General features: G+C 36.6%; 1 protein-coding gene across 1 annotated transcript in view; it reads right to left on the bottom strand.

The window, feature by feature from the left end:
* Positions 1-25,307, bottom strand: part of ADGRA3 (adhesion G protein-coupled receptor A3) — a 51,823-nt gene that overhangs the window by 9,872 nt on the left and 16,644 nt on the right. Inside the window, exons 5-17 of the mRNA XM_088131326.1 lie at positions 25,075-25,146; positions 24,558-24,718; positions 22,959-23,172; positions 22,176-22,340; positions 16,151-16,352; positions 15,137-15,286; positions 11,872-12,033; positions 11,121-11,324; positions 7,503-7,716; positions 7,154-7,362; positions 5,550-5,665; positions 3,991-4,114; positions 2,208-2,353 (exon numbers count right to left, since the gene is read on the bottom strand). Of these exons, the coding sequence (XP_087987452.1) occupies positions 2,208-2,353; positions 3,991-4,114; positions 5,550-5,665; positions 7,154-7,362; positions 7,503-7,716; positions 11,121-11,324; positions 11,872-12,033; positions 15,137-15,286; positions 16,151-16,352; positions 22,176-22,340; positions 22,959-23,172; positions 24,558-24,718; positions 25,075-25,146 (2,139 nt within the window). The remainder of the gene's footprint in view (positions 1-2,207; positions 2,354-3,990; positions 4,115-5,549; positions 5,666-7,153; positions 7,363-7,502; positions 7,717-11,120; positions 11,325-11,871; positions 12,034-15,136; positions 15,287-16,150; positions 16,353-22,175; positions 22,341-22,958; positions 23,173-24,557; positions 24,719-25,074; positions 25,147-25,307) is intronic.

Here is a 25,307-nt window from a genome sequence, read left to right on the forward strand (position 1 = left end):
AGTTTAAAGGTATAGGAAGGGAGAAGGCCTATGCATAAATGATATATCTCAATTTTATAAATATTCTCTTCTGATACGAAGGGTTTCCCTTTCCAGTTCTAAGGATGGATATCCCTTCTAATTTGTCACTTAGCTTCTCTGTGTGGATTATATGCATGTTTCAAGGGGAAAAACATATGTCCCACACAGTAGGTATCTAGTTAATAAGAGTGCCTGGCACTACACATGATGCCAAGTTATCTGCTGGTGATTATATTTATATATAGAAACACTTATATTTTGCCTTTCTGGTGACCATTCACAATTAAGAAATGAAAAAAGAATCTGTAATACTTGAGGATCACAGTATCATAAATCTCAGTAAGAACATAGCAAATGAAACATAACCTTTATGTAAAACAGCAGGTAAGTAATACACAAAACCCTTACGGAATACAATTGTCTTTACTGTGATTTTGCCCCAGTGAGTTAGGGACTGAAACTGGATTTAATGCTGGTGACACACTATTAATGAGAGCTGACTATCTGAAAGCAGGAAAACAACTCAAGGCAAAGTTCTTGGAGGAGAGATTTAATTTATGATTAAGGTGTCAAGTAACTTAAAGACAGCAAGTGGAGGCAGAAGTTCAAAGAGGTGTCCAGTGTATGATTAACAGGGCTGTGAGAAAGGAAGAAAGTAGAACACATTACTGGATTCAAAAGTAGTATTTGACTTGAAATGGGTCCGTGTTACCATCAGGGGAAGTAATGAAAACAAAGGACGAGCATTTGTAAGAAGACACTGATTCCAAATGATATTGAGATAGACAAATAAACAGAAATACATGAAATGAAGTGTGAACATTGTAAAAGGAGAGGTGCCTTAGGAGAGCAGGAAAAATCAGGAGGAGGAAGCGGGATGCAGCTCACAAAAGCCTTTTAATAAAATTTGTTAGTCAGAAAAGATGCTACCAGACTCCTGATTTTTTTTTTTAAGAATAAAATGGAGGCTACCAGAATCTCTTTAATACATTGCCAAATTAGTAAGACTAAGGAAAAGCTTGTTTAAGTAGTCTATTTTTTAAAAAAAGGAAAGATGGAAAAGAGTTGCCTTCTATCACACAGTAGCACAGAGTCTGTAATTATATTCCTTAAAATGGTTGGTTGTCAGGTCTGCTTCAAAGTCATGCTGGCAACAAAGACATTACTTACATCAGCATTTCATCATAAAAATTCCTTGAATGTGATGACATCTGTTCTGCTGAATTATATGTATTTGGCTTAATTAATGATTAAAAGAAATTTGAAAACAATCACTTTTGTGGAATCCTTGATGCTCTCTGAGCTTGGCTGTTTCCTTGCAGATGTTTCACTACCTGACTAAGTAACATCATCAGTGCTAGTGAGTGTGGGGTTTGCTCCCTGTTTAGATACAGTAGCTTGTCTTATTAAGAAACTACCAAGAAGGAAACCACACCACACCAACACTGGCAGGGTGAGCCACTGTATCTAAACAGGGAGCAAACCCCACACTCACCAGCACTGATGATGTTACCTAGTCGGGTAATGAAATGTCTGCAAGCAAGCTCAGAGAGCACCGACTCCACAGTTCAACCCTGAGCTGCAGATATTCTCTTCTACTGAGAATTGTTTTTAATTACTGAGTCTACTGCCAATAATTAACATATATATCCTGTAATTTCTTTGTGCTTTACATTTCTAATATCGAATTATAAAGCAATAGTTCATGTATTAACTGATTAAAACAGAGACATTACAAGAGAATGAGTTTTGATTAGTGATTCTACCAGTAAAGAAACTTTCCTGCACTTCTATTTTTGTTATTGCTGATGGTTTATTGTATGCTTCCCTTAGGAGTTTTTTAATGAAAAATAAAAATGAACACATTTTTCTTTCTCTTCTGAATCCCCCCCAACAAAAAAAGGAAGGGAAACAACTATCAAGAAATAAAGGGAAATTCTTGATTTCAGCTTCAACACATTCACTGGAAGTTAAAACTAATTAGACATGTAGTGAAACAAAGTAATTTGTCTTTTGCAAGCATCGAGAGAAGGGTTCAATATGGTGTCCACACCTGTGCAATCTTGACTTTTTTGACCTCCCCCAATACCCTTGGTCTTTTGATATACTGTAATTTTGCAGAACTTTAATCCAGTCAAGCTGTGGCAAAAGGATTTCAATAAAGAAAGCTGATGCCGGTTTCTCACCTCAGCATCGGCCTTGGAGGAGGGGGTGGTTCCCCGGGGTCCTGGCACCGTTTGGCTTTTCTAGTGACTTGCTTATAGATGTTCCTAGATGTGACTCCCATCCACAACAATGTGGCAAGGGTAGAATAGTGCAAGATTATCCCAACCTGGAAAACAGCCATCAAAAACTCCGTGTCAGACAAAAGAGTCAATTTTCATTTCTTCACTCTCAAATTCTCCAGCAGCTTGTTTTGTAAACAATAAACTGATAAACCTTGATAAAGAATAGAAAGGTAATATACGTAGCAGCTGTTAAGACTTATCAAAATACATTTTTATTTGTGCTCATCCTTCAAAATAAATACTTTTATCAAATTTTTAATTATCTTTTTATGAAGTATATTGCTTTTTAACCCTGCTTTGTCTACTGATCAGAGATCCCTTTATGATAAACAACACAATTGTAATGGTAGCTGAAAGTGACACTGCCCCAGGAAACCTGCAATTTGGTTAACATTTCACAATATGTAAGGCGCCCCTTTTCCTATTCATGTTCCTTAAGCATCTTCACTCCAAACCATATCAAATTAATCTTGCTGCAACGTTCTTGCTCAAGGGAGGTGGGACCAAGACAAAAATGTATTAGAATTTAATTAAATATAGTAAGCATGATTATCCCCCATGTATTTAATAACGTCTCCATTTTTTTTTCCAGAGAGGCAGGCTCAGCTTTCAGAGGACCATAGGGTTTACGGCCCTGCTCCACAGAACTAAAAGGACACATTTTCCATTACAAATATCAAAGTACAAATAATATATGTCACATTACCTGTAAGTGGTATATTTATGTTGTTCATTTCTAATCCCTTTAATAACAAACAGAAACTTTTGCATGTCTGGATGCAAAAGATATAGCGTACTAATCCACAGAAGACCCATCAAGGCAACTCCCCTGAATTTGTACACAATTCGTTCAAGCTGATTTTTGTATTCTTTTAGAATGCTAATTAACAAAACAAACAAAATCAACCATCTCCTGCAAGGGGACCCTCCCAGAATTCTCAGCAATGGCCATGACAGCTGAAGGAATCTGGCAGTTAAACCCCACGCATTTAAAGGATGGGGGAAGGCTGCTATAAATGAGGATTGCAGCTATGGTTTTCATCAGGACCTTGTGAACTTTGGATAAAAGAATTAATGTATGCAAGTTTGACATCAGGACTCAAAATATGGCAAAGTAGTATCAGAGCATTTTAACTGCCCAGGACGCTTGATTAGAGATCTCAAACTAGCTGTTTTGGAACAATGAAACGACATTAGCACTATAGAAGAGACTCCAGAACTCACGTCCATGAAGAAGTTTCAGGCTATTTCAGAACTAACTAATACAGTTGCTAATTGATGAGATTCTTGAATCTATCTCACATGTAATCTCTATCCACACAACCACCTTTTCTTTTCCTCCCCACCTTGCCTCATTCCCTTTTCAAATATTACATCAGTTTGGCCATTCCATGTCACTGATGAAGTAAGCTGTAGGCTTGAAGCATGAAGGCTTATTCCTTTTAATATAATTTGTTTACCTGAAAAGGTGACACCAGACTCCTGACCTGTGACCTGATCAGGCATCTTGGAATGGAGATGGTTTAAACAATAAATTGATACCCTGAACATAAAGTTCCAGAAAATGAACAGTTAACATTCAAATATGTTTTTAATAATCTTTAACTAATAGTCTTCACCCTTGAGCTTTTTCTTTACCATTTTTTTTTACTGCAATTCCCCCAATATACATTCCACTTACTGCTTGGCAGATGCTAGCATGCTTGCTCTGGGTTATGCCTCCAATAAATACCACACATGTCAGGAAAATATGAAAGCTGAGGTTTATTAACATGTGCCAGCTTTTAAGACTGATCCTGATGACACTGTGGAATGACAAAAACATAGCAGTATTTCCCAGATATACCTACATATTGTTCAATTAGATAAAGAAACTATTTTTAATTATAGTCCCCAAAACCTGAATCTCTTCTGGCCTTTATTAAACTCAAATAATCCATGCAAAAACATATTTACAAATATTAAACCATAAAATAAGATTTCTTCATAATACAGGGGGGTAAAAACCAAAATCAGACAGCATTATCAGCTAAGGCAAACTAGTTTTGAACTTTAGGGAAGGTTTCCTACCGTAGCATAACTAAGAACACTTTCTTTCTGTCCATGTTCCTGTGAACTGCAAGGATTTTAGAGCATGTTTCAGAATAAATGCTCACTTTCCATGAAACAGTCCTGCTTGTTCACCTTTATTAATTTATGTAAATATTCTAGAACAAGGCCAATACTTCCCAACTTTTAACTGAAGTTCAGCAGTGAGTTGGTTTCTTGCAGAAAACTCTCTTTGACCTTATTGATCTCTTACTGAGATCTCTCTGAAGTTACCAACCTTCCCCAGCCCCCAAATTATTTAGCCAGTAGGCTAAATTATTGGAACCACAACATAAATCACAGATTCTGCAATTTCTATAAACCTGAGAATGGGAGGGGGGGAGGGTTGCACAATCTTAAATTATTCTATTTGCTCCTCAGTATTTTGGATGCTGTATCAGTCCAAAATAAATTAAAACATGGAAAAGTGAATTAACAAATGAATGAATTTTACAATCAATTTATATAGCTGCAACTAATGTTATAACCATATAACTCTTTAGAGATGCAACAGCAAGATGATACTTACATATATATCAAAATAATTAAAACACAGAAATAATCATACCTATGCCTGAAGTGTCAGAATATGTCCCAGTACAAGAATAAATAAATAAAATGTAAGAGTAAGTCTGGAGTAGACTTTACCATTATAGATATGAGCCAATGGTATAACAAATGTAAATGACAGAGAAACACATTATTAAACTCTTTGATTATTTAATGCCCTCAATCTAGCAATATAACATTACTTCTATCTGCTAATTAAATGTGAATTTCTGTATTTCCAGTACTAATCTACATACATACATATAGCCAGGCAGATTTGGTTAAATATTAGAACTGTGCAAAGCATTAGAAAGAAATGTTTCATGAAGTGTATCAGGACAAATGGAAAATCTCTCTTCAAAGCTGTCAAGCAGCTGCATTTTCACAAAGCTTGCGCATTTGTTTCAAAGGCTGTTCCTCACATGCAAACACACGTGCCCTTTTCTATGTTGGCAACCCAACAGAAATCAACAGCCAAGATTGCAAAGGATTGACTACTTTAATGCTTTGAAGGAAGATGTTTTGTTAGTGCCAATGCACAGCCCTCATAAATATTAGTTGATTTAATCCAGCTAATTTAATATACATTCAGAATTATGCTACCTGTGGTGATATATGTAGCTAATTTTGATCATCAAGAGGCACATCAGCAGAATCACAGCAGACACATAGATAACTGGATGTAGAAGGTCAGCTGACTGGGCATACCCTGTCAAATCCTGACAGGCAAGACAATATGACACAATTCATAATGTTAGTCCAATCTGGGTCTCCATCTGACATAAGGATGATTATAAATTAAACATTAGGCCACATAAGAAGGTCATATAATTTGAGTATAGCTTAGGATGTAACATCTAATACAGCAGATAACTCCTCCTGTAGTTTTCCTTCCACCCTTTCATCAAGGGGAAACTAAGATGGTAACTAAAGATTGGATCATAATACACAGAGGATAATTTCTTAAGGAGGCTACCAGGCAGATCCACCAGCATGTTGATTACTGGCAGGATTAGCGGGATGTTAGCATCCATAACATGTAAAATAGTACTGATTTGACAAACATGCTAGATCCAAAACCAGTGTTGGATATAAATAAGCATAGCCCTGATACAGGAAGTGTGTAGACTGGAATGATTATAGTGGCATTTATAATAGCAGGATGAAATGCATTTGTACAGCGATGTAAGAATGGTGCGGAAAGCAACAGAAAACTATGACATGACTCAAAACAAGCATAAGAGCATCAAAGAACAAAATAGCATCACTGGGTGCTAATCTCCAGTAAGAGAGAGCAAGAAGACTCTTTCCTAAAATCCAGGTATTCTATTTAATTTGAAATGGATTTACTATTTACGTATTATATTGGAAGTCAGTTTGCTGAAGTAGTGAAGGTGCTGGAGTAGAAACCAGGAGATTCTGAGTTCTAGTCTTCCCTTAGGGATGGAAGCCAGCTAGGTAATGTTGGATCGGTCATTCTCTTTCAGCCTAACCCACTTTTCAAGAGGTTTGTAGGGGAAATATGAGGAGGAAAGAACATTATTTATGCTGCCTTGGTTTGTATAAATGAAGGCAGGATATAAACCTAATAAATGTTATCCAAAGCATAACTTTGTTCCATGCTTTTTAAAAGCAGGATTTCTCTCTCATGAAAGGACTGCATGTAATTATATGAATCAAAGGAACAGGAAAATACTGCTGAGATGATGCCAATGAACTTTTTAAAACAGTTGATACCCAGTTAAAAAAGGAGGGTTTTTTCCTTCATAGACCATAGTGTAATATGCTATATTTTTTAAAAAATAAAAATATTTAATACCAATTAAAGTTTTGAAATCTAATGATCCTGTATATCCAAAGACCACTGGAAGTATTTTTAAGTATTTGAAACTAGTATGAAAAATACTACTTGTTTCCTTTTATAATAGTAGCCTAATCCACCTCTCATAGGTCCATAATTTATTCTAAAGTCTGGGCTATGGGTTTTCATTTCAGCAAAGAGAAGAGAGATTTGAGCTCAGCACTCTTAAATCCACAATCTCCCCACAACTACTCTGTTTCCTCTGGAAAGGGCAGCTGTCTGAATCACGAACAAGCCTAAGCTATCCTGACAGCTTTATACTTTGATATTTACACCCAACCATGGCATACATTTGGATAACATTATCAGCTCCTCCAACCTCAAAGAGACAAAAATTATCACCTACCATCAAGACTGCATAATTACTGAGTGAGAAACACTGTATGGTTGTGACATTTTCATCAGAAAAAAGGATATGGCATCCATCTGATTTCCAACCACCTTGTCCGTTCAGTAAATCAAAGTCCCACTGAGCTGCAACAGCTTCTGTTCCATGTGCAATGCGGCGGAGGGTCACATTAATGGGAACGTCCTGATATGGTAGACTTATGCCATCTTATTTGGTTATAAAGAAAGAGAAAGTGGTATTTTTATATAGGCTAAAATTAAAGCAATGACATTTCCAGAACAGAGTAGAGTATGCTATTCTATGACAAAGCAACATGGGATTGGAATGTATCCTGTAAGGAACAAACCTGTTTTGGTGAGGATGACTGGGGTCACCACAGTGAGGCGTTTTCTGTCAGCAGTTAAAGTTGTTGAATTCCCTGTGGACGGGAAAAGTTTCCCATTACGGAACGCAATCAGTTGAAGCCTGTAGACAGCATTCTCCGTGGGCCTGATTTCTCTTTTGTGCCTTTGTGAAAACAAAGCAGGTGGCAATTGTATAGAAGCCTCCACAACCGTGTTCTGGAAAAGGAAGCAATTAAGGTTAATACAGAACATAAAAGCAGCATTTTAAATGTGCCATCTCTGCTTTGGATATGTCCGTCCCTGAACTAATCAGCACTGAGCTTTTCCTCGACAGAGGCTCAGGCTGACCAGAGAAGCTTTCCAAGGAACTGTTTCCGTAAGATCGATTGGACATAATAAAGGAACTGAAGAGCTTTGCATAGTTTGACATGGGAGCCCTTCCAGAGAATGTGGCATCTTCATTGTAGAAACCAACTGCTGTTTTCTTAAGGAGAAAGTTTTGTGAGGCTAAACTAATGGGCAACCACACCCTAACCTGGGCTTCCAACCACTTTACAGCCTAGTTTGCACACTGCATCAAGCTGTGGTTTATATAACCATGATCTGCTGAATAAATACAACTGATTAGCTTCGCCTGACATGACTTTGTGTAGTATGTACCTCCCAGCTTAATCCAAGTTGTGCTTGAGTGGGTAACCAATTAGTTCTGCTTCGCAGGCAGAGTTAGGACTATAGTGAGCTTCACCAAAACAAATTCAGCTTGAGGAGAAATGTACTGGCCCCTATGAAATGGAAGAAGCATAATTTATTTTAGCTTAGTTTTAAAAAAAGCTGAACTGAGAAGCTGGTTGTTTAAGACTTTTAAAAAATACTGCCTTGCTACTGGAGAGAGATTTCACTCCTGAAGTTTCACCAAAAAAAAAAAAGACCAAACAGCAGTCTGACTAGAAATAAAACTGTAATTCACCATACAGCAATTAGGAGGCCAACTGGTAGAGCTGAAAATTCTTGTTAGGTCAGTGGAAATATACTCTCAATGCCTCTGTGGACTATCTAACATCTCTGAGACTTTTTAGAAATTAGGGGTTACCCATGTCTTTCTGTCTCTGTAAGCCCCCTTTTTCCTATCTTAATTAAACAGATCTCCACAATTATAGCTTCCCTTTCAATTATCTTGCCACACGGACACTCCATTCTTGGCAGACACCTCTACATGAAAATTCACTTGAGCAAGAATTCACCAGGAATTTGCTTTCTCCATCACAGTGAAAAAGATCAATCAACATCAACATTCAACAAAGAAAGCACCTCTTAGAGGCAAAACTCCCTTCAGGAACTGCTAATAATCAAGTTGATCAAGTTGATGCAATAAATAAGAAACAAATGAACAAAAAAAACCTGGGGTGAAAACTGAAGGTATGTGAAAGAGAAACCATCTACAAAGCTTTCTTAGAAGGGCAAGTGCCAGCATCAGAGAAAAGGCTCATGGGAGTATAACTTTGCTAATGTGGAATGCAGGGGAAGGCTGCAGACAAAAGCTGCCATGGAAGCGAGAAATCTAACAGCTCTAAGGAATATCAGTATGGTTTTAGATGTGCTAGTGTCAGTTCCTGCTAAAAGGACAGTGATATAATAGTTTTTTTAAACATTACAATGATCACAGCCACAGTAGCAGCAGCCCCTGCCTGCCCTTGATCAATCCCTCCAAAACTAAAGAACATCGGATCCAGTTAAGTCTTTAGATGGGTGGCCACCAGAAAGCGCCAGGCTGCAGGCTAGGCAAATCAAAAAGTTAGGATTATCATCTCATGCTCTCAACCAAGGTTCACTGATAAATTATGGTTAGGATGTTAACATCCAGAACAACAAATACATCAAAAATTTATAAACCCACATATTTGCTACCACTCAACCTACAACCACAATGGATAGTACTGCTACAAATGCCAGTAATTACAAGTATAAGGCAACCCTCTGCTGAACAATGTTCTCATTCAGTATTTGGCAAACCACACTACAATATATCTTTTTTCGGCTAGTATTATTTATGCATATAAACAGCTTATGGGCTTACAGATTTCTTTCTGTAGTCATAATGCTTGAATGGGGGATGCGGTGGCGCAGCGGCTTAATGACGCTGAAAGTTGCCGGCCAGAAATGGTCGACGCTTCAGCGGTTCGAGTCCGGCCTTCGCGTTAAACAGGGTGAGCTCCTGTTTCCTCCCCGGTTCCTGTCAACCCAACAGGTCGAAAACTCACGTGAGTAGACAAATGGGTACTCTCACTCCGGTGGGAGGAAAAATGCTGGCGGTGCCTTGCAAAAAAGAGTTGGGAGCAGTTGCCAGTAAGCGCGAAAAACTGCGCGCGCCCGAAAAGGGCGCGAAGCAACGGAAACCCCGCCTCCTGCGCTCGCCAGCAGGGCTCTGCCCTAGGAAGGAGGCTCTGGCAAACCACTTCCGAAACAATTGCCTTGAAAACTGCAAGGACTTGTCCAAGCAGTCACTGCAGGGTCAGCAATGACTGAGCGCAGACAAAAAAAAAAAAAATGCTTGAATACTGAACATTAATTTTTGGGACATTTAGAAGAACTTTTTCTCAGGATTTAAGTACCCAGAGGAGTACTTGAAAAAAGGATGCAAGAATTGTCAGGTATTAAACATCCACTTAGCCCTAAGAAGGAACAGGGAGTGAGAAGGAAACTCAAAATAACCCCAGCTTGATTCTTTTTGATATAAGAGGGGCAGAGGGAAATGCTGGCAGACTTTCAAGATTCTGTTGTTATACCCTTTAACAATAAGATTCCAGTAATTCTTGTGGTTTTTGCTTCCTGACCTGGCCTACCTGAAAGGGTTGAAAAATGAATGACAGATAAAAAGAGACTATCCTTATAGTAGCTTTAAGGTAAAGTTTCCAAGACAAGTTCAATTTCATATGTGGAGTTTCTTGGAGGCAGTTTACCACTCCTTCCAGGATGTTTTCAGCTTCCTAGGCTATCCCACAGCCCTGACATTTCCAAGTGTTACCTCTTCAAATACTAACCAAGGCTGACACTAGTATTCTAGGATTGGTTGGGTGCTACCACCTGCAGTGTTAAAGAAAAGGATTAGCAAAATTCATGGAGGACGTATCAACTGTGCGGTTAGCTCAATGGAATCTCTATACAAGGACAATATACCTGACCACTAAATATTAAAGATGGCCTTCACGTTTTTACGTCCTGTTTGTGTGTTCTTTCCAGTAGGAATTTAGCTAGCTGCCTGCTGAAAAGAAAAAATGTTTATTTATAATTGTATTTATTTACTGGCAAGTCTTATTGGCTGCTCTGATCTGCTGACTCTAAGCGGCAAGCCCAATATATAACTGGGGTTAAAATCATACAATTAGTCTTAAAAAACAGCAACTACATTCTATTCATATAGAACAAACAAGATGCTGGTTTCATCTTAGCCTTCTCCCCGATTCATTTATTCATATGTAAGGATCAAATCAACTCTATGCTTGTAGTTCAAAATGGCAGTATCCCAAAAATGTTTCATCACTTGATTCCACTGAATCAGGTGCCTGTAACACAAATACAAGCACATACATATATGTGCATACAGTCTCTTAATGTTTATTCACCTTAAGTGCTAGGCTTGACAATGTATTTGAGACATTGCATTTAAAGCCCAGTTGCTTGTCAAGACTTCCATCCAGATCTCTTCGTCCATAGTCAGAAAACCCTGTGCGATCTGTTGCAGCTATTTTCTGGAATACAGTGCAGGTCATCCCAGTAAAGCTAGAGCCCTTTATTACATAAGCTTCCACTGCAATATTTGGAGAATACTGTTGAAATAAAACAAAACAAAGAAAATGCTATGCTGCAAAAACAATAAATCAGCTCCCCAAATACACCAAATTGTTAGAAAACTTCCAAATTCCAAAGAACTGAATTTGGAAGACGAGCTATTGTTAAAAATAAAATGAGATATCTACCTACCTACCTACCTATTTCCAACCAACCAACCAACCTACCTACCATAAGAGAAGGTATGGAAAGCCTTTCTACCTTCCTTTACTGCTAGGTCTACTTTGGATCATATGATCAAGAGGAAGGATGGAGAAGTCACCAATATTTCAAGCTGCTACCCAACTGCCCCTCCCAAAGGCATGTGGGGGACTTTTTTCCCTATGCACACTTGTCCTGATCTGCTCCATTTCTGAATTTTATCTCTCCCCCATGCCAAATGCAGTCCTCTCCAGCTTAGTTTTCAGAGTGCTACAATGCTGACAGAATCCTGTCCCCCTTTTTCAAACATTTCAATAAAAAATAAGTAGTGCTTTTACTTGATCTTCAGGGTTATCAATGAATAATGAAAGTGCTAGTTCTTACCGTTGAGTAAACCTGAGCCCCATTAGCTAGCCGGTACGTTGCAATCCTTTGTAAGCACTGTACAATTCTAGTACAGGCTTTGGCTTCTCTCTGGGCCATCCACAGTATATGTTCATCAGCTAGCATTATGTTACTAGCAATATCAACCATCACGTCCCCTAGCTGGAAGAAGAGTGGAAGAGTTGACATTCTCAGCTTTTGCATCATTTTCCAGTTAGATTCCCAACTGTATTCTTCTTCCCCACCCCATCTGCAACATTTTCTCTTTTACCATTTGTTAATTACATTTTATCCTATTTCCATTCAAGAAACTTGATATATTGTTTCTTGATCCTCACTTTACATTTATATTATCATTTACAAATTAGAAAGGACAAACACTCCCGTGGGTCTGAACTTAACCCTTGGTAATATCACGTATTCTATTTATATCTTTTATCTATTTTTGTCCTATCAGCAACTTCATTTTTAATGACAGTGCTGTAGCTTCTTTTTCACACTCACATTTTGTTCTTATACTTTTCCTAGCCTTCAAAACCCAATCAATACTTCAGCAGTGGTTCCTTGCCAAAGATCAGAATATTTTCCCCACCAATGGAATATAATTCTTAATAGTTGATTATAACTGTCCATTTGAATAATATCCTGAACTAAAAGCTTTTGGTGGACTCCGAATATAAAAAAATGCATAAGCAGGCCTTTCCAAAAGCGTAACAAAAATGCAAACAAAATTTGTGTTTGCAAAAATAGAAATTAAGGTAATTTAATTTGTTTTTTTTAATTAAAAAAGGAGATAATGGGAAAAGTTAAAAGGCCGTTCTCTTGCTTATAATGCTATGGAGATAAATTTTCAAATATATATACGAGTGTAGTGAAACCTGATGAGAGAAAAGTTTTTCAGGATGTTGGGAATCAAGTGGTAAAGAGTTAATGCTCCATAAATCCATGTGATTATTTCATAGAGAAGAATAAGACGTGAAGCATTAACATTTGCTTGAGCAATATGTTTATCCTGCAAATGCCTGGCTTACTTATTTCCAGAGGAGTTTAGAGCAGGGGGAAGGGACAGCTTAAATAAAACCAGCACAATGAAACTAGCAATGCTTAAAACAGTGCATTTGTTCATTACGGTATTTTCAGTTTTCTGTATTTTCTGAAACAGCAAAACCAAGGAAATTAACAAGCAGTCTTAAAGTAGTTGGACTGGTCCTGTAAATGCTTAGGGGAATAGGTGTGTCTTCAGTTCTTTCCTGAAAGAAGACAGCACAGACCCAGACAGACCTCTCTCAGAAGTGTAGCTACTATTAAGGCTTTGAACTTAGTCACATGATCCCATGTACTGTAAAAGGGAGGGAGAGTCCATGCAGGAAAAGGCTACTATCTCCACTGCAACCATCGCATCTCCCTGAAGGAGGGGATGGGGCATGAAAAGCGAATGTTAATGGTACAGAAAGCCAACGCTGTCTCAGCAATCAACAGAGTCACATTCCCCGTTTCAGCACCAAACCAAATCTAAACTGAAAAAACACCAACAAATTTACTCAATCCTTGATGACCTGGATCTATCCAGGCACTATTGGGCTCAAGTACTATGTCTGGACATAGTAACCTATAATTACTGAATTCTGTGATGCGCTTTTCCCCCCTCAGACTCATTTGAGTTTCATGAGGAACAATTTATTTTCTCCTGGAGGCAAATAGCTCTTCCCTCCCTACTAATGTATTACATTAACAATGGATTAAAGTTGAGCAAACAAGTTGTTCAGGAAATTTTATCAAGAATTATGCCCACATCCTCTGGCCTTCAAAACTGAAAACCATCCCCAAAGTCTGACCAATATTGCACTGAGCATTTCCCTAGTTTGAACTGGGGAATGCAAGCTGTAACAGGTATGAGTGTTTCTACTGCAAAACATGCCATTGAAGATCTCCCTATCATAATCTCCTATTAGAACAAGGAAAAAAAAATCCACTAGTCTTCCAGCTGGTTTTGTTCTTCTGTTTTAGTGCGGTCCAGAGATGTATGAAGAGAATTCATCCTTTGAAAGAATTAGTGAATGAAGACAGAATTAAATTTAAATTTAACTCAGAAAACAGTTAATATGGTTACTCTCCAGTTATGCATTTAACAATTATCTTCCATCACATTAAAAGATATAATTTGCCAAGAACTTTTGAAGATCTCAGAGTGCCATGGGTTTTACACTTCTGGTACAGGACAGAATATTCAAGAACAATCACATCAACTATCCAGGTCATATTCCAATGAGTGATCAGGACTTCAATGTGACTGGTCAATATATCAGGCAAAATATATATATATAAATATATATATATATATATATATATATTGTATCATCAGCAAAACAACTAACAGAATCTCCCTCTGGTTCCTAAGATATTCATAACAGTACATAACATAGCATGTTCCTAATTATCTAAGAATACATCATTATCTTTTGTATTGTATAGTTTTATTGCAGAAAGCACCAGTGTTACAAGTCTGTGCTATTGCAACAAAAAAGTGGGAAGCTAGGGATAAGCTTGATTTAAATTCAGATTTAAAGATACAGATTTCAGGAAAAATATTCAGTTTGAGCTATTCATTCACCTTTATTTTCACTTTCATATAAACTGCATATCGTAGTGTAACAAATATTAAACATTAAATCAAGAATCAATAGACTTAATTTTTTTTATAGCTCAGCAAAATGACATAACTAAATATGGTTTCACTAAGCCAGATTAATATGTATTAGAGACTATCCCTTTTAAAGTACAATGAAAAACATTGCTCCTGAATTTTTTTCTATTATTTTTATAGTACTAACTACTGGCAAAATAGCAGCAAGCTAGTGTTCAAGTTTGACAGTCTGGATTAAATAAATCACAGCAGGAAAAATATGAACCTTATTGCTATAAATTATCCAGTCATACATACCATCACACATTTCAGATCACATTAGATCACATTAAAACCTACCTGTATAAATATGGAATTGTAGCACTACTGATCTTCCCCATGACTTTTAAGAAAGGAAATTGAAAGCTTTTAATTTCTAAGGCTCTTTTAATATGATTACATTTGCTAAGGACCAGCTGTTTTGAACATTCAAACATGCTAATGCAGAAGACAGACTTTTAAATGTTATTGGATGAGTGCCCTTTAACAAGAAAATATAAATAGCTTGAAGATTATTTGATAGTAGAGTTTACCTTTGCTGAAAAAACTTTTTAAAATACATCTAGTACTAAAAATAATTACCTCTTTGTATTTCTCAGCAAATCTTCCAAATTTTTCTATCATTTCAGCCACAAAAATAACATCCATTTTGTCAGAGAAGTTTGCTGCTTCTACAGTGTATGCCAATAGCTGTCGGGCTGTGGCTACAGCATTGGTGAGATTCAGAGGCATCTGCATAAAGCACAACATGCTGCGTTAAAGGTGCATGCAAACATGCACAACAAAATACATTCAGGAAATTAGAAATGGACTTGGAACATACAGGCAGGTGTTCATGAACTGCATTAAGTTAGCCAAACTCTTCAGTAATTAAAATAGGATGCATTTTTGATTTTGTAAAACTCAGAACTTTTCATCTTCCTATGCCACCATAAAGCTGCCTAAAACTAACTTTACTGGGAAATAAATAAAGGGAGGGCACCATAAAGATAACACTAAACATTTGCTTCTATTTCAATTAGAGTATCCTCTCATCATCCAGCTAGGAAACATTCAGAGATGCTAGCTCCTGACACCTATATTTATTTGGTCTTAAACACACTGATCTTGGTATACTTGTTGCAAATAAGTGTGAGCTACTTTGATTACTTTGATTAAAGAAAAGGATATAAAACTGCTAAATAAACTAGTGACATGCCATATAAGATTATCTGACCTTCAGAAGCAGACCTTACTATGGATAGTAAGATATAAGCAGCAAATAAGCCAACTTAACTGACAGCTTCCATCTTTTACGGGAAGTTTTTATGTTACATAGAAATCTTCAGGCATGAAACAAAATGTATTTTCCCCTACTTCATGAAATAGTCTTTCAGCAAAAAAACAGTAGCAGTCAAAAATACAATGCAAGGATCAGCAGGTGTTCCTGCTCATTAATTCTCTATTCAAACAGACACAAAGATTACTTTGGGTGCAATATAAATGGCAGTACATTTGGATCTTTTGAATTATAAATACATTCCTAAAGACATTAGTATTAAAGGCTTGTGAAGTACACAATCTCACAAAAGATTACTGGGAAGGAGCATGGCTAACCTGATTGAACATATACAGGACTCTAGTAGCATCATTTGCGTATTGGCAACGAGAGTAATCCTCTTCAGCCCAGAGTCCTCCCTTACTACATCTGCGCCAAGCTCTCTTCTCATCCTGAGAGCTGCCCATGTAGATTCCACTGCCAGCGGAGTATCGAGTGCACAGCAGGTACGCAGTGATGCCTGCCAAAGTTCTGGGCCACCTAAAGATTAGAAAGCAAAACAGTACATACATTTACACAGCTACATGAGATGAGAAGGAGGGGGAGGACAACGAACAACAATAAAGGAAACCAGGGGAAATATGAACCATGTGACAGAATGAAAGAAAATTCAGATCTGCCTATGGTATTTGTCAGAAGCATTTTAGCTTCTGAATATTGTCATTCAGGCTTCTTCTCAAGATACCAATTTGGCAAAATGATAGATACCCATACTGAAATAGTTACATGCATGTTCCCAAAGGAATACGGGAGAAGACATATCTACACTTTTGAACATTCAACTTGGGGAGAAAAAGGTGGGGTATGCACTTACTATGCACTTAAAAAAAAGTAAAACAACTCAACACCATATTAGAGAATGAGAGGTGGCCCTCAGTTTGTATGCAGCTCCCCATGTCCCATCTTGTCTGAGACAGAGACAGAGGAAGGAATGGAATGCATATCCACCAATGATGGAAGGCTGGGAACAGAAGCTGGACCAAAGTGATTCTCCACTGAGGTTAGGTTCAACCCAGGGTACATATTTCTCTCATTTGTTAGTAGTCAACAAACTTAACATTTCTGAGAGCAGAAGGCAGGATATCTATACAAAAATAAGGCCTTAAGACAATGTTTTGGGTTATTTTAACAGCAGAGGTAGAGGCAGGGGAAGCTTGAGTGAAATTACGTGAAGAGCTCTAAGGTTTTGGAATGGGAAAAGAAAAGGGGCAGCTAGCAATACGAGTTGAGGAATGATGTGGAGGCACTGGGAAAGGCAATGTGTGAGAAACAGGAAGTATAAATGGAGAAAGCTGGAATCTTTGGTGCAGCAACAGAAGTGTAGCAACTGAACAACTAGCAAATTGTCAAATTTGAAGAGATATGGCTCAAGGGGAAGGTGAAAAGATTCAGCTTTGATTAGGGACAACTATCTAATTTATGGGACAGAGGGAAGATATTCTGATTACAAGTAAAAATAACATTCTTTGGCTGGTCAAGACTCTATTTTAATAAAACCTCTCTTTTTAAACTAAAAAATATCACATTTTAAATACAATTAAAAAGCACCTGATCATTTTTTAAATTGTTTGTACTGTTTTCTTGAAACTAAGCAGATTTTTGAGAATTAGGTTATTCATGAAAGTTTTTATTCTATTCCTCTGTACCGTATGCTGTTATTTAAAGAATGTGAAGTCATGCCAGAGAAATTATCTAGAATGTATAAAGGTATGCTGGAAATGTGAACATCATGGAGGAACATTCTATTATGCTTGGTGACGTGCAAAAATGCTAAAAAAATTTGGATTCAAACACTCACATTGATACAGAGGATTTCAAAGATTAATATTCAATTGAAGCCAGAACTTTTCCTTTTAGGACTGATGGATACATAGTTAGAAAGGAGTCATGGAAGATTATTTCAAAATATGATTCCTGTGGTGACATTATAATATGCACAAAGATGGAAAGATTCAGCATTACCCACCCTGGAGGAATGGTTGGTGAAATTGACAGAACTTGCTGACGTGGCCAAACTGACTTTCAACGACTGGAAACCCTTTATGGACTTTTTGTGTAAAAAAGAAAATGATTTTCTGACCAATGTTTTTGATGGTTAGAAAGAATAGGTTATAGAAAGAAGGGAATGATGATGTAATCTTAGAGAGGTTTGATTAGAATTGTATGTATAACTGCCGAGAGGAAAATCGGAAGCCATTTCTTTATATGTTTTTCATGTTTTCTGTTCTTCTTTTGGTCTTTTTTCCCTTTCTTTTTTTTTTCTCGTTCACATTTACTGTATTTTTTCTTTGAATGTACCTATTATATATGTAAAATCTTTTAATAAAAACTATTAAAAAATGTTTTAGTCACTTTATAGTTAGGCAGCACTATAATTCAACTCAGAATAGCTACTATTCATGGTAAATTAAGCTACTGATATTTTGACCACTCAAGAAACAAAGACAAATGTTATTCAGGGGTTTAAAGCTAAATACCTTAAAACTCTAAAAGTATTTTAATCTCTGAGAATTCAAGGAAATTCATTTCATGTTTCATACGAATTCAAGAAAAAATCTTTTTCCTCATACCTTTTTATTTATTAAACACACACGGATAAGTATACCAATAAAGATGAAATATTTGAAATTGTTTGTGTAAAAATACTCATAGAATTACACAACAATTTAATTTCAAGGGTTCTTTGATTTTCAGAAGTTTCATGAAAATAAAAAAGAGTAATCAATATTGTTGTCCCCCTTTTAAGATCTAAAATGAAACAGATTCCATATATCACTTTTAAAGATTTAATGGGAAAAACAGAACACATTTATATTTTGTTACTTGTCCTAAAAATCTGATAGTCTTACTTAATGTAATATTGATTTATTTTTCTATAACTTTACAGACTTATTAAATGCAATCAATATTGATAATTTTAAAAGCCAGCAAGGCCAACAAACTGATTATGGGAGTGGAACGCCTTCTGCTTTCTCTATAGGGGAAGGTACTACACGATATGAGGAAAAGGTAAAGCACATAATTAGCTTATGAAATTTATCAACATGGAGTATTATGATCTGTATACTGCCTTTTTCAAACAGAAAGCACTTAATGTGCCTCCCATGAATGCTTCAGATCAATCAATAAAACAATTTGAAAAATATTAAACATGTAGGAAATATTGGGGGGGAGAGAAACAATAGATATAAAAAAGACATAGAAAATCAAATATATCAGGGACCTGTGCAAGCAAAAGCAAAAAAGATTTAAGCATATAACAAGCCAAAGGCAAAGCCCAGCCATAGCAAGCACATTCAATAACCTAGTTGCAGCAGGGAATATACTGTCACGCATTGCCCCCAGTAGCACATGTCGTCAGATACAGGCTAAGGAGATTATGCTTAAAAGGGTTAAATTTATGCAGTTATTAGCCATAGATAGAAAAATACAGACCTTTCATGATTATGGAGTCTACAGTTTTAAATAACAATGATACATACAACCCATAGGAGACAAGTACTACCCTCATGGGTTAGGATGTTAGCTTTCTGATTGGGTTGGGCATTCTTGGAAGCAGCTAGATGGAAAAACTAGATGGACCTTTGATCTGATTCAAAAGGATACCTAGGCTTTTTCTCATGTTCAGAAAAACAGAGAGGGAGGTAAATAGCTTGGATATATTACATTACATTTTACCTTTGTGAAAATGAACTTTGTTGGTCCATGATGCAAAAAAAAAAAAAAATGTATATGTACATACAAGTATGTGCATATATATCTATACACACACACCTGTGTGCCTTTCAAATCAGTCTTCACTACTGGCAATTACACAGAGAAGTCCATGTAATGTTCTAGGCAACATTTTCAGGAATAGTTTGTCACTGTCTTCTTCCTAAGGCTGAGAGAGTGCAACTGCCCCAAAGTCACCCAGCTGTCTTTGTGACTAAGGCAAGAATCGAAGTCAGAGTCTCCCAGTTTCTATCCTTATGCCTTTTGACGACTATTCCAAACTGGCTCTTGTATTTGTATATAAATGTACCATGAATGCATCAGATGTTATACATATTTCGTGAACTGTCATAAGCCTTACTGGATTGTAGCAGGAGATAAATGGAATGAATGAAAAATAGATAGTAGTATGCAGGTGTAGGAAAAAAATTTGCTGAGAAAATCCTTACTGAGATAGTCTTCCAAAAACAAAGCTACAAACTGTGCATTGTATAATGTAGTTGTGAAGGTGTTAAGACTAGGACTGGAGAGGCCCAAGTTCCAGTTCACCTTCAACCACAGAAGTTTCCTGGGTGAATCTTGGCCAGTAAATCTCTCAGCCCTATATACCTCACAAGGTGTGTGGGGGGGGGGGGAGAGAGGGGGGAGAGAAAGTATACTATGTTCCAGGAAAAAAGTTGAGATATGACTGTAATGAACAAAAACCAAGTAAATAAACTAAAATGAAGTACATCTACTGTGTATTTCTTTTTTTGCCTCAATGAACCATTCCATACTGAAATTAAAGCAGAACAGCATAAGAAATTTCCAGCTATGCTGTATTCCTCCCAAGCCAAAAGCAATGTTCCTAGGTGCATTCCTAGCTATCTGCTCAGAATAATTTCTTTTACAAGTCAAACACTGCTTTCCATATGGCCTCAAAAGGTGCAAAATCACTCCTGGCTAAAACTCTTTCTTTAATACACATTTCCAGTAAATCCACCTCCACTGAGCCATCTATAAAATGATAATTCCAAATATTATGTTTCCTTTCAATGCATTCTAGGGGGATGAGATCCTATTCATTAAGAAGCAGTGAAAGCTGATTTAATAGAGAACATTAGAAGTGGGCTTTTGGCATCTGCTTTCAAATTTAGATTCAAATTGCAAGTCTAAAAATGAACAATTCACAACCACATTTAAGGAGTGATTTCACTGCTATGTATGATTTTCCATACTTGAAATATTTTGATTTACTTTTAATCTCTGAATTCACAATTACAATTACTGCAAAGGATAAGGCTTTACCAAGGACACGTCCACTGAAATCTTGTCCTCTCTCCCATCAAAAAAACATCCATTCCTTTCAAAACACTTCTCAAACTCAACAAGAGTTTCTGTTAGGATTCTGGGAACAAGGGAATGAAATTCCTGTTACAAGACCAAAACCACAAATCTCCCTTGGGTATTGGAATTTGTTACTCAGGACACCAGATGCAGGTTTTACTGAACTGAGAGTGAATGTTATATATTTTGAGCATGGAAAGGTTATTCTTTGGAGGAAAAAAGAATGCTGACTTACTCAATTGCTATTCTTCAACTCTGACAAATGAATTGAAAAGTTTTTTTACGCACCGGAAGAAGAGAAGCAGGCACGCTAGTAAATTAGCTGCAGGTTAAGAATGCTTGTGGACTTGTGTGCACAACTGTCTTGTTGAACCTCTGGTTCAAATAAATAGATTTTTACTCAGTACAGAGCATGTGTTTCATACGGTATGTAACTGGATTTTCCCCATGAGGGCAATATCCATACATGATGTCATCCTGGGCAAATAGTTCCCACACCAGAGGACAGTGGGGTAGGATCGAATGGGATATATGGTCAAAAAGCAAACAAAATAAATGACTATGATCATTTTCTAGACATTATCTTACATAATACGGCTACAGAATGCCACAGACATTAAGTTTATAAAAGGAGTTACCTTACACAGAGAGCATTTAACTGTAATAGCTGGCACTTCCAGAGGTAATGTGCTGTTAGAGTGACCAGCAGCAAAAAGGTCAGAATGGGGAGAAGTGAAGAAATAAATAAATACAGAAACAAGATGAATGTTCACAATGCCCAACAGCTACTAATATTTCTTAGATACAAACAACAGTTGCCAAACCTACCACATTCCCTGTTGAACAAAATGTTTTCACTGTAATATACATCAGAAGTCCCAAATACAAAATAAATCAACAAATAAAGCCTACAAATTTAAGAGATACTCCAATATAAAATGGGAAATTTTCCCCCACACTTCAGGCCACTTTTTGTACCTTAATACCACTGTATTAATTTGTGTATTAACTTCCTTAAATAATTATCATAAGAGGTTAAGGGCATGCTGGAGCATTCTCCTTTTTATTCTCATTATCATAACTTGAAGAACTGGTGTCAGCTTCCTGCTAAATAAAGATACTGGCTCTGCATTTTTTTTAATTACCACAGTTCAGAACCCTGATAAGTAAGATATGCTTTATTATTAGGGAGGAGAACAAAGTTAGTTAACTCTCAAACTAAAAAGCTATCAACATAGTCTCTTTACACCTATCATCACCAACCTGAAGTCACCTTTATTGTTGACAACCCTTTCTGGTGGGCAGTACTGCGCAGAGCTGTTCAATACCACAATGTCCACAGTCTTTGAATTATTCCCACGTCTGGAATGCACATGACACCCCCAGTTTCCAGTAAATCCAGCTTGAATATTTGAGATGGTCAGGGCACTTTGGTGATAACAAGCAAGACCAGCATTAAAAATTGTATCAAACCATTTCTGAAAGGTAAATCATGTTAATGGCAAGAAACAATGAATTCTTCTATTTTAAGACATTCAAAACTAAGCATGAGATGCTTTAACTATTAGTCAGGCATTCTACAGGGTAAGGATGTAGGTTCTTTCCATACCGAAGAACTATTATTCCATCCAGTACCTTCTCCAAGTTATTGTTTAAAAAACATCATTGAATCATGGTACCACAATCACCAGAGCATAAACTTTCACATTATAAAACACTGCTCAAATGAGATTAAAGAAACTGTTATGATTACACAATGCAGTGGGCCAGTAGATTTCTATACGTTGGAAATGAAAGATTTTGCATGAAGAATGAAGAGTTCTTTTGCTTTTTAAAAATATTCAGCAACTTGTATTAGAAGATGGTCCATGTAAATAATAGGAATGATAATTATAAAGTGTATCAGAGAAATGTACGAGAGTTTCTCTAAGTCACAATTACATGCTGTGAGAAATCCCCTTGTACAAGCAGACATAGCATACATGTCTCTACCCATTTAATAAATGGACTGAGAATATATAAAAGAACCAGCTTTATCCCTCTCACCTTGCAATTACAGAGCAATTATGAATCATATTCTTCTCAACAAAAATACCCTGGGATTCATCAGTTTCCACAATCTTCCCATCCTGATACCAAAGAACCTGCATGTCTTGATCAATATATGAAACCATGCACTGGAAAGGCAGGCTGTCTCCTTCAAATACAACCTGCCGATGAGAGGGAGTCATGGAGAAAGATGGCAATTCCAAGGGGGGATCTGTTTTCCATTGGGGGGAAAAAAATAAGCTATAAATTTTAGAACATATGAAAACACATTACAGAATATGAAATGAAAAACTACCATTAAGCTAAAAGCATTAACAAAATCAAAGATTGTACAACAAAGTAAAGCAATCGCTGTTTTACATCAGAAACATTGGCCTCAGTACCCAAACCCACACGTACACAGATAATTGTCAGTTAAACACATCTGCATGCATTGTGGTTCTTTTAATGGCTCCCCTCAACACACACACACACACACACACACACACGTATTTCCTACCATCCACTATTTAGATAACTGGGAGAGAGAGAGAGACTGACTGACTGACTTTTTCCCAGATTACTGCATGGCCCCAAGACCATGTGCTGAGAAGAGGAGGAGGGGTCTCATCTCCTTCGTCTAAGTGAACCTACCTTCCCCTCTGTTTCAAGAGGTCTTGTACGACATGTCTTTGGGTTGGATTACAATTCCTGATTTTTTAAAACTTTCTGACCATAAGTATTTTGGCTTTGCTACTAAAGTGTTGTTTCTAAGCAACACTTTTCTTTCAACATGAATATTCATGCTATATTTCTGTCTTACAGGTGAAAATGTTTGTCATTGATCTGTGAAGTACTAATAACACTGAGTACGGTGCTGCACTTAACTATTATTCTAGTTGCTCAGTTCCAAAAGCCCCATGAAAAAGGATTAAAAACCCACTGTGAATCCTAAAGTGAGCCATTAAACTTTCAGTTGACTTCAATGTATTTTCTTTACAAACATTAAGGAAATATTTATTTTGTTGCTTTGGCAAGACAGGTGGTTATATAAAGAAAAGTAAATAGATTATACGAAGACAAGAAAAACTGACACTATGACTATGCAAACTGTCATTTTTTCACAAACATAATAATTTACATTTATTTAACAAAACATTACCTACTTCAAAACATACCAAGTAAAAAACCTTATTTTTTTAAAAGGGCAGGTGAAAGATACTTCCTTTTCTGTGGCTAAGGAAAGGAATTAGCATTGTTATATACTGTGAATTAATTATGTATTATATTTTTTTAAGGGGCAAGACAGATAAAAATAGATAGCACGTGAAGAATTAAAAAAAAAAAAACCTATATGTTTTACTAGATTTTTGTTAAAGAGAATTTAGACCCAGGGGATTCAGGAACAGAAATATATTTACTTTTCAAAGAACGTCTATTAACAAAATCAGAATGATCTCTTCTTTTAAAATCCAATCACGGGGGCTGAGCAGCATCATAAAAATCAATGCCAAATTACCAAATCACAAGAAAATCGGAAGAGAAAGGTTTATGCTGGCAGCAACTTCAGAATACATTCATTTTAAATTGACAATCATTGGGTTGTACCATTCTTACCACATGTTAGAAGCCCTTGCTTAACACTCAAAATTGGTTGAGCCTGCAGTGACTTTGGGTATGCACATCTGGTGTCACGAACAGTTATATTTCTTTCTTGTAACCACTGCTGCATCCATAACATATTACAATCACAAAGCAGATAATCTGTCTGAAATTCACTGAAATAATTAAAAAGAAGCAACATAACTGAGCTTAAAATAACTGAGATCTAGTATCTTTCATTAAAACATCCATGATCAAGATATAGTTTCACTGTAAACTGAGTTCTGAACTTAAAATTTTTAACACACATTTTTTTAAAAAAAAATAGGGCATTACTGCAGAATTTTAGTTTATTATATTTTATGACAAAGTTACGGCAATTGAAAATAATATGAAATGATTCATATATTTACACATTTTACTTAATTACCACGAAGAGTCTTGGGATCACGAAGAAACCTAATAAACAGATTACAAAATCTACTGAAGAATTAGATTACGCCCACCAAATAACTCATACATTTGTACTTACAGAGCTTTTAATGAAGTTAGATGATCAAAGGTTCCTTGGGCAAGCAACGAAAATAAATTTCCTGAAAGATTTCTAGGACATGTGGAAACACAAACGTTTTAGAAATCTTCAAGTGTACTTGCAAACGTTGCAACACAGAGCCCTCCATTCACATCACTACCCATGTGCATTTCAGTTTCATGTTGATTTCTCTCCCCTCCAGGGTCAAGAGTATCCCATACATGGCACTTATA

Source organism: Python bivittatus, unplaced genomic scaffold (assembly GCF_059951505.1).
Source record: "Python bivittatus isolate LINGU-HERP-01145 unplaced genomic scaffold, Pbiv_v1 ctg000960_np1212, whole genome shotgun sequence".
Taxonomy (NCBI): domain Eukaryota; kingdom Metazoa; phylum Chordata; class Lepidosauria; order Squamata; family Pythonidae; genus Python; species Python bivittatus.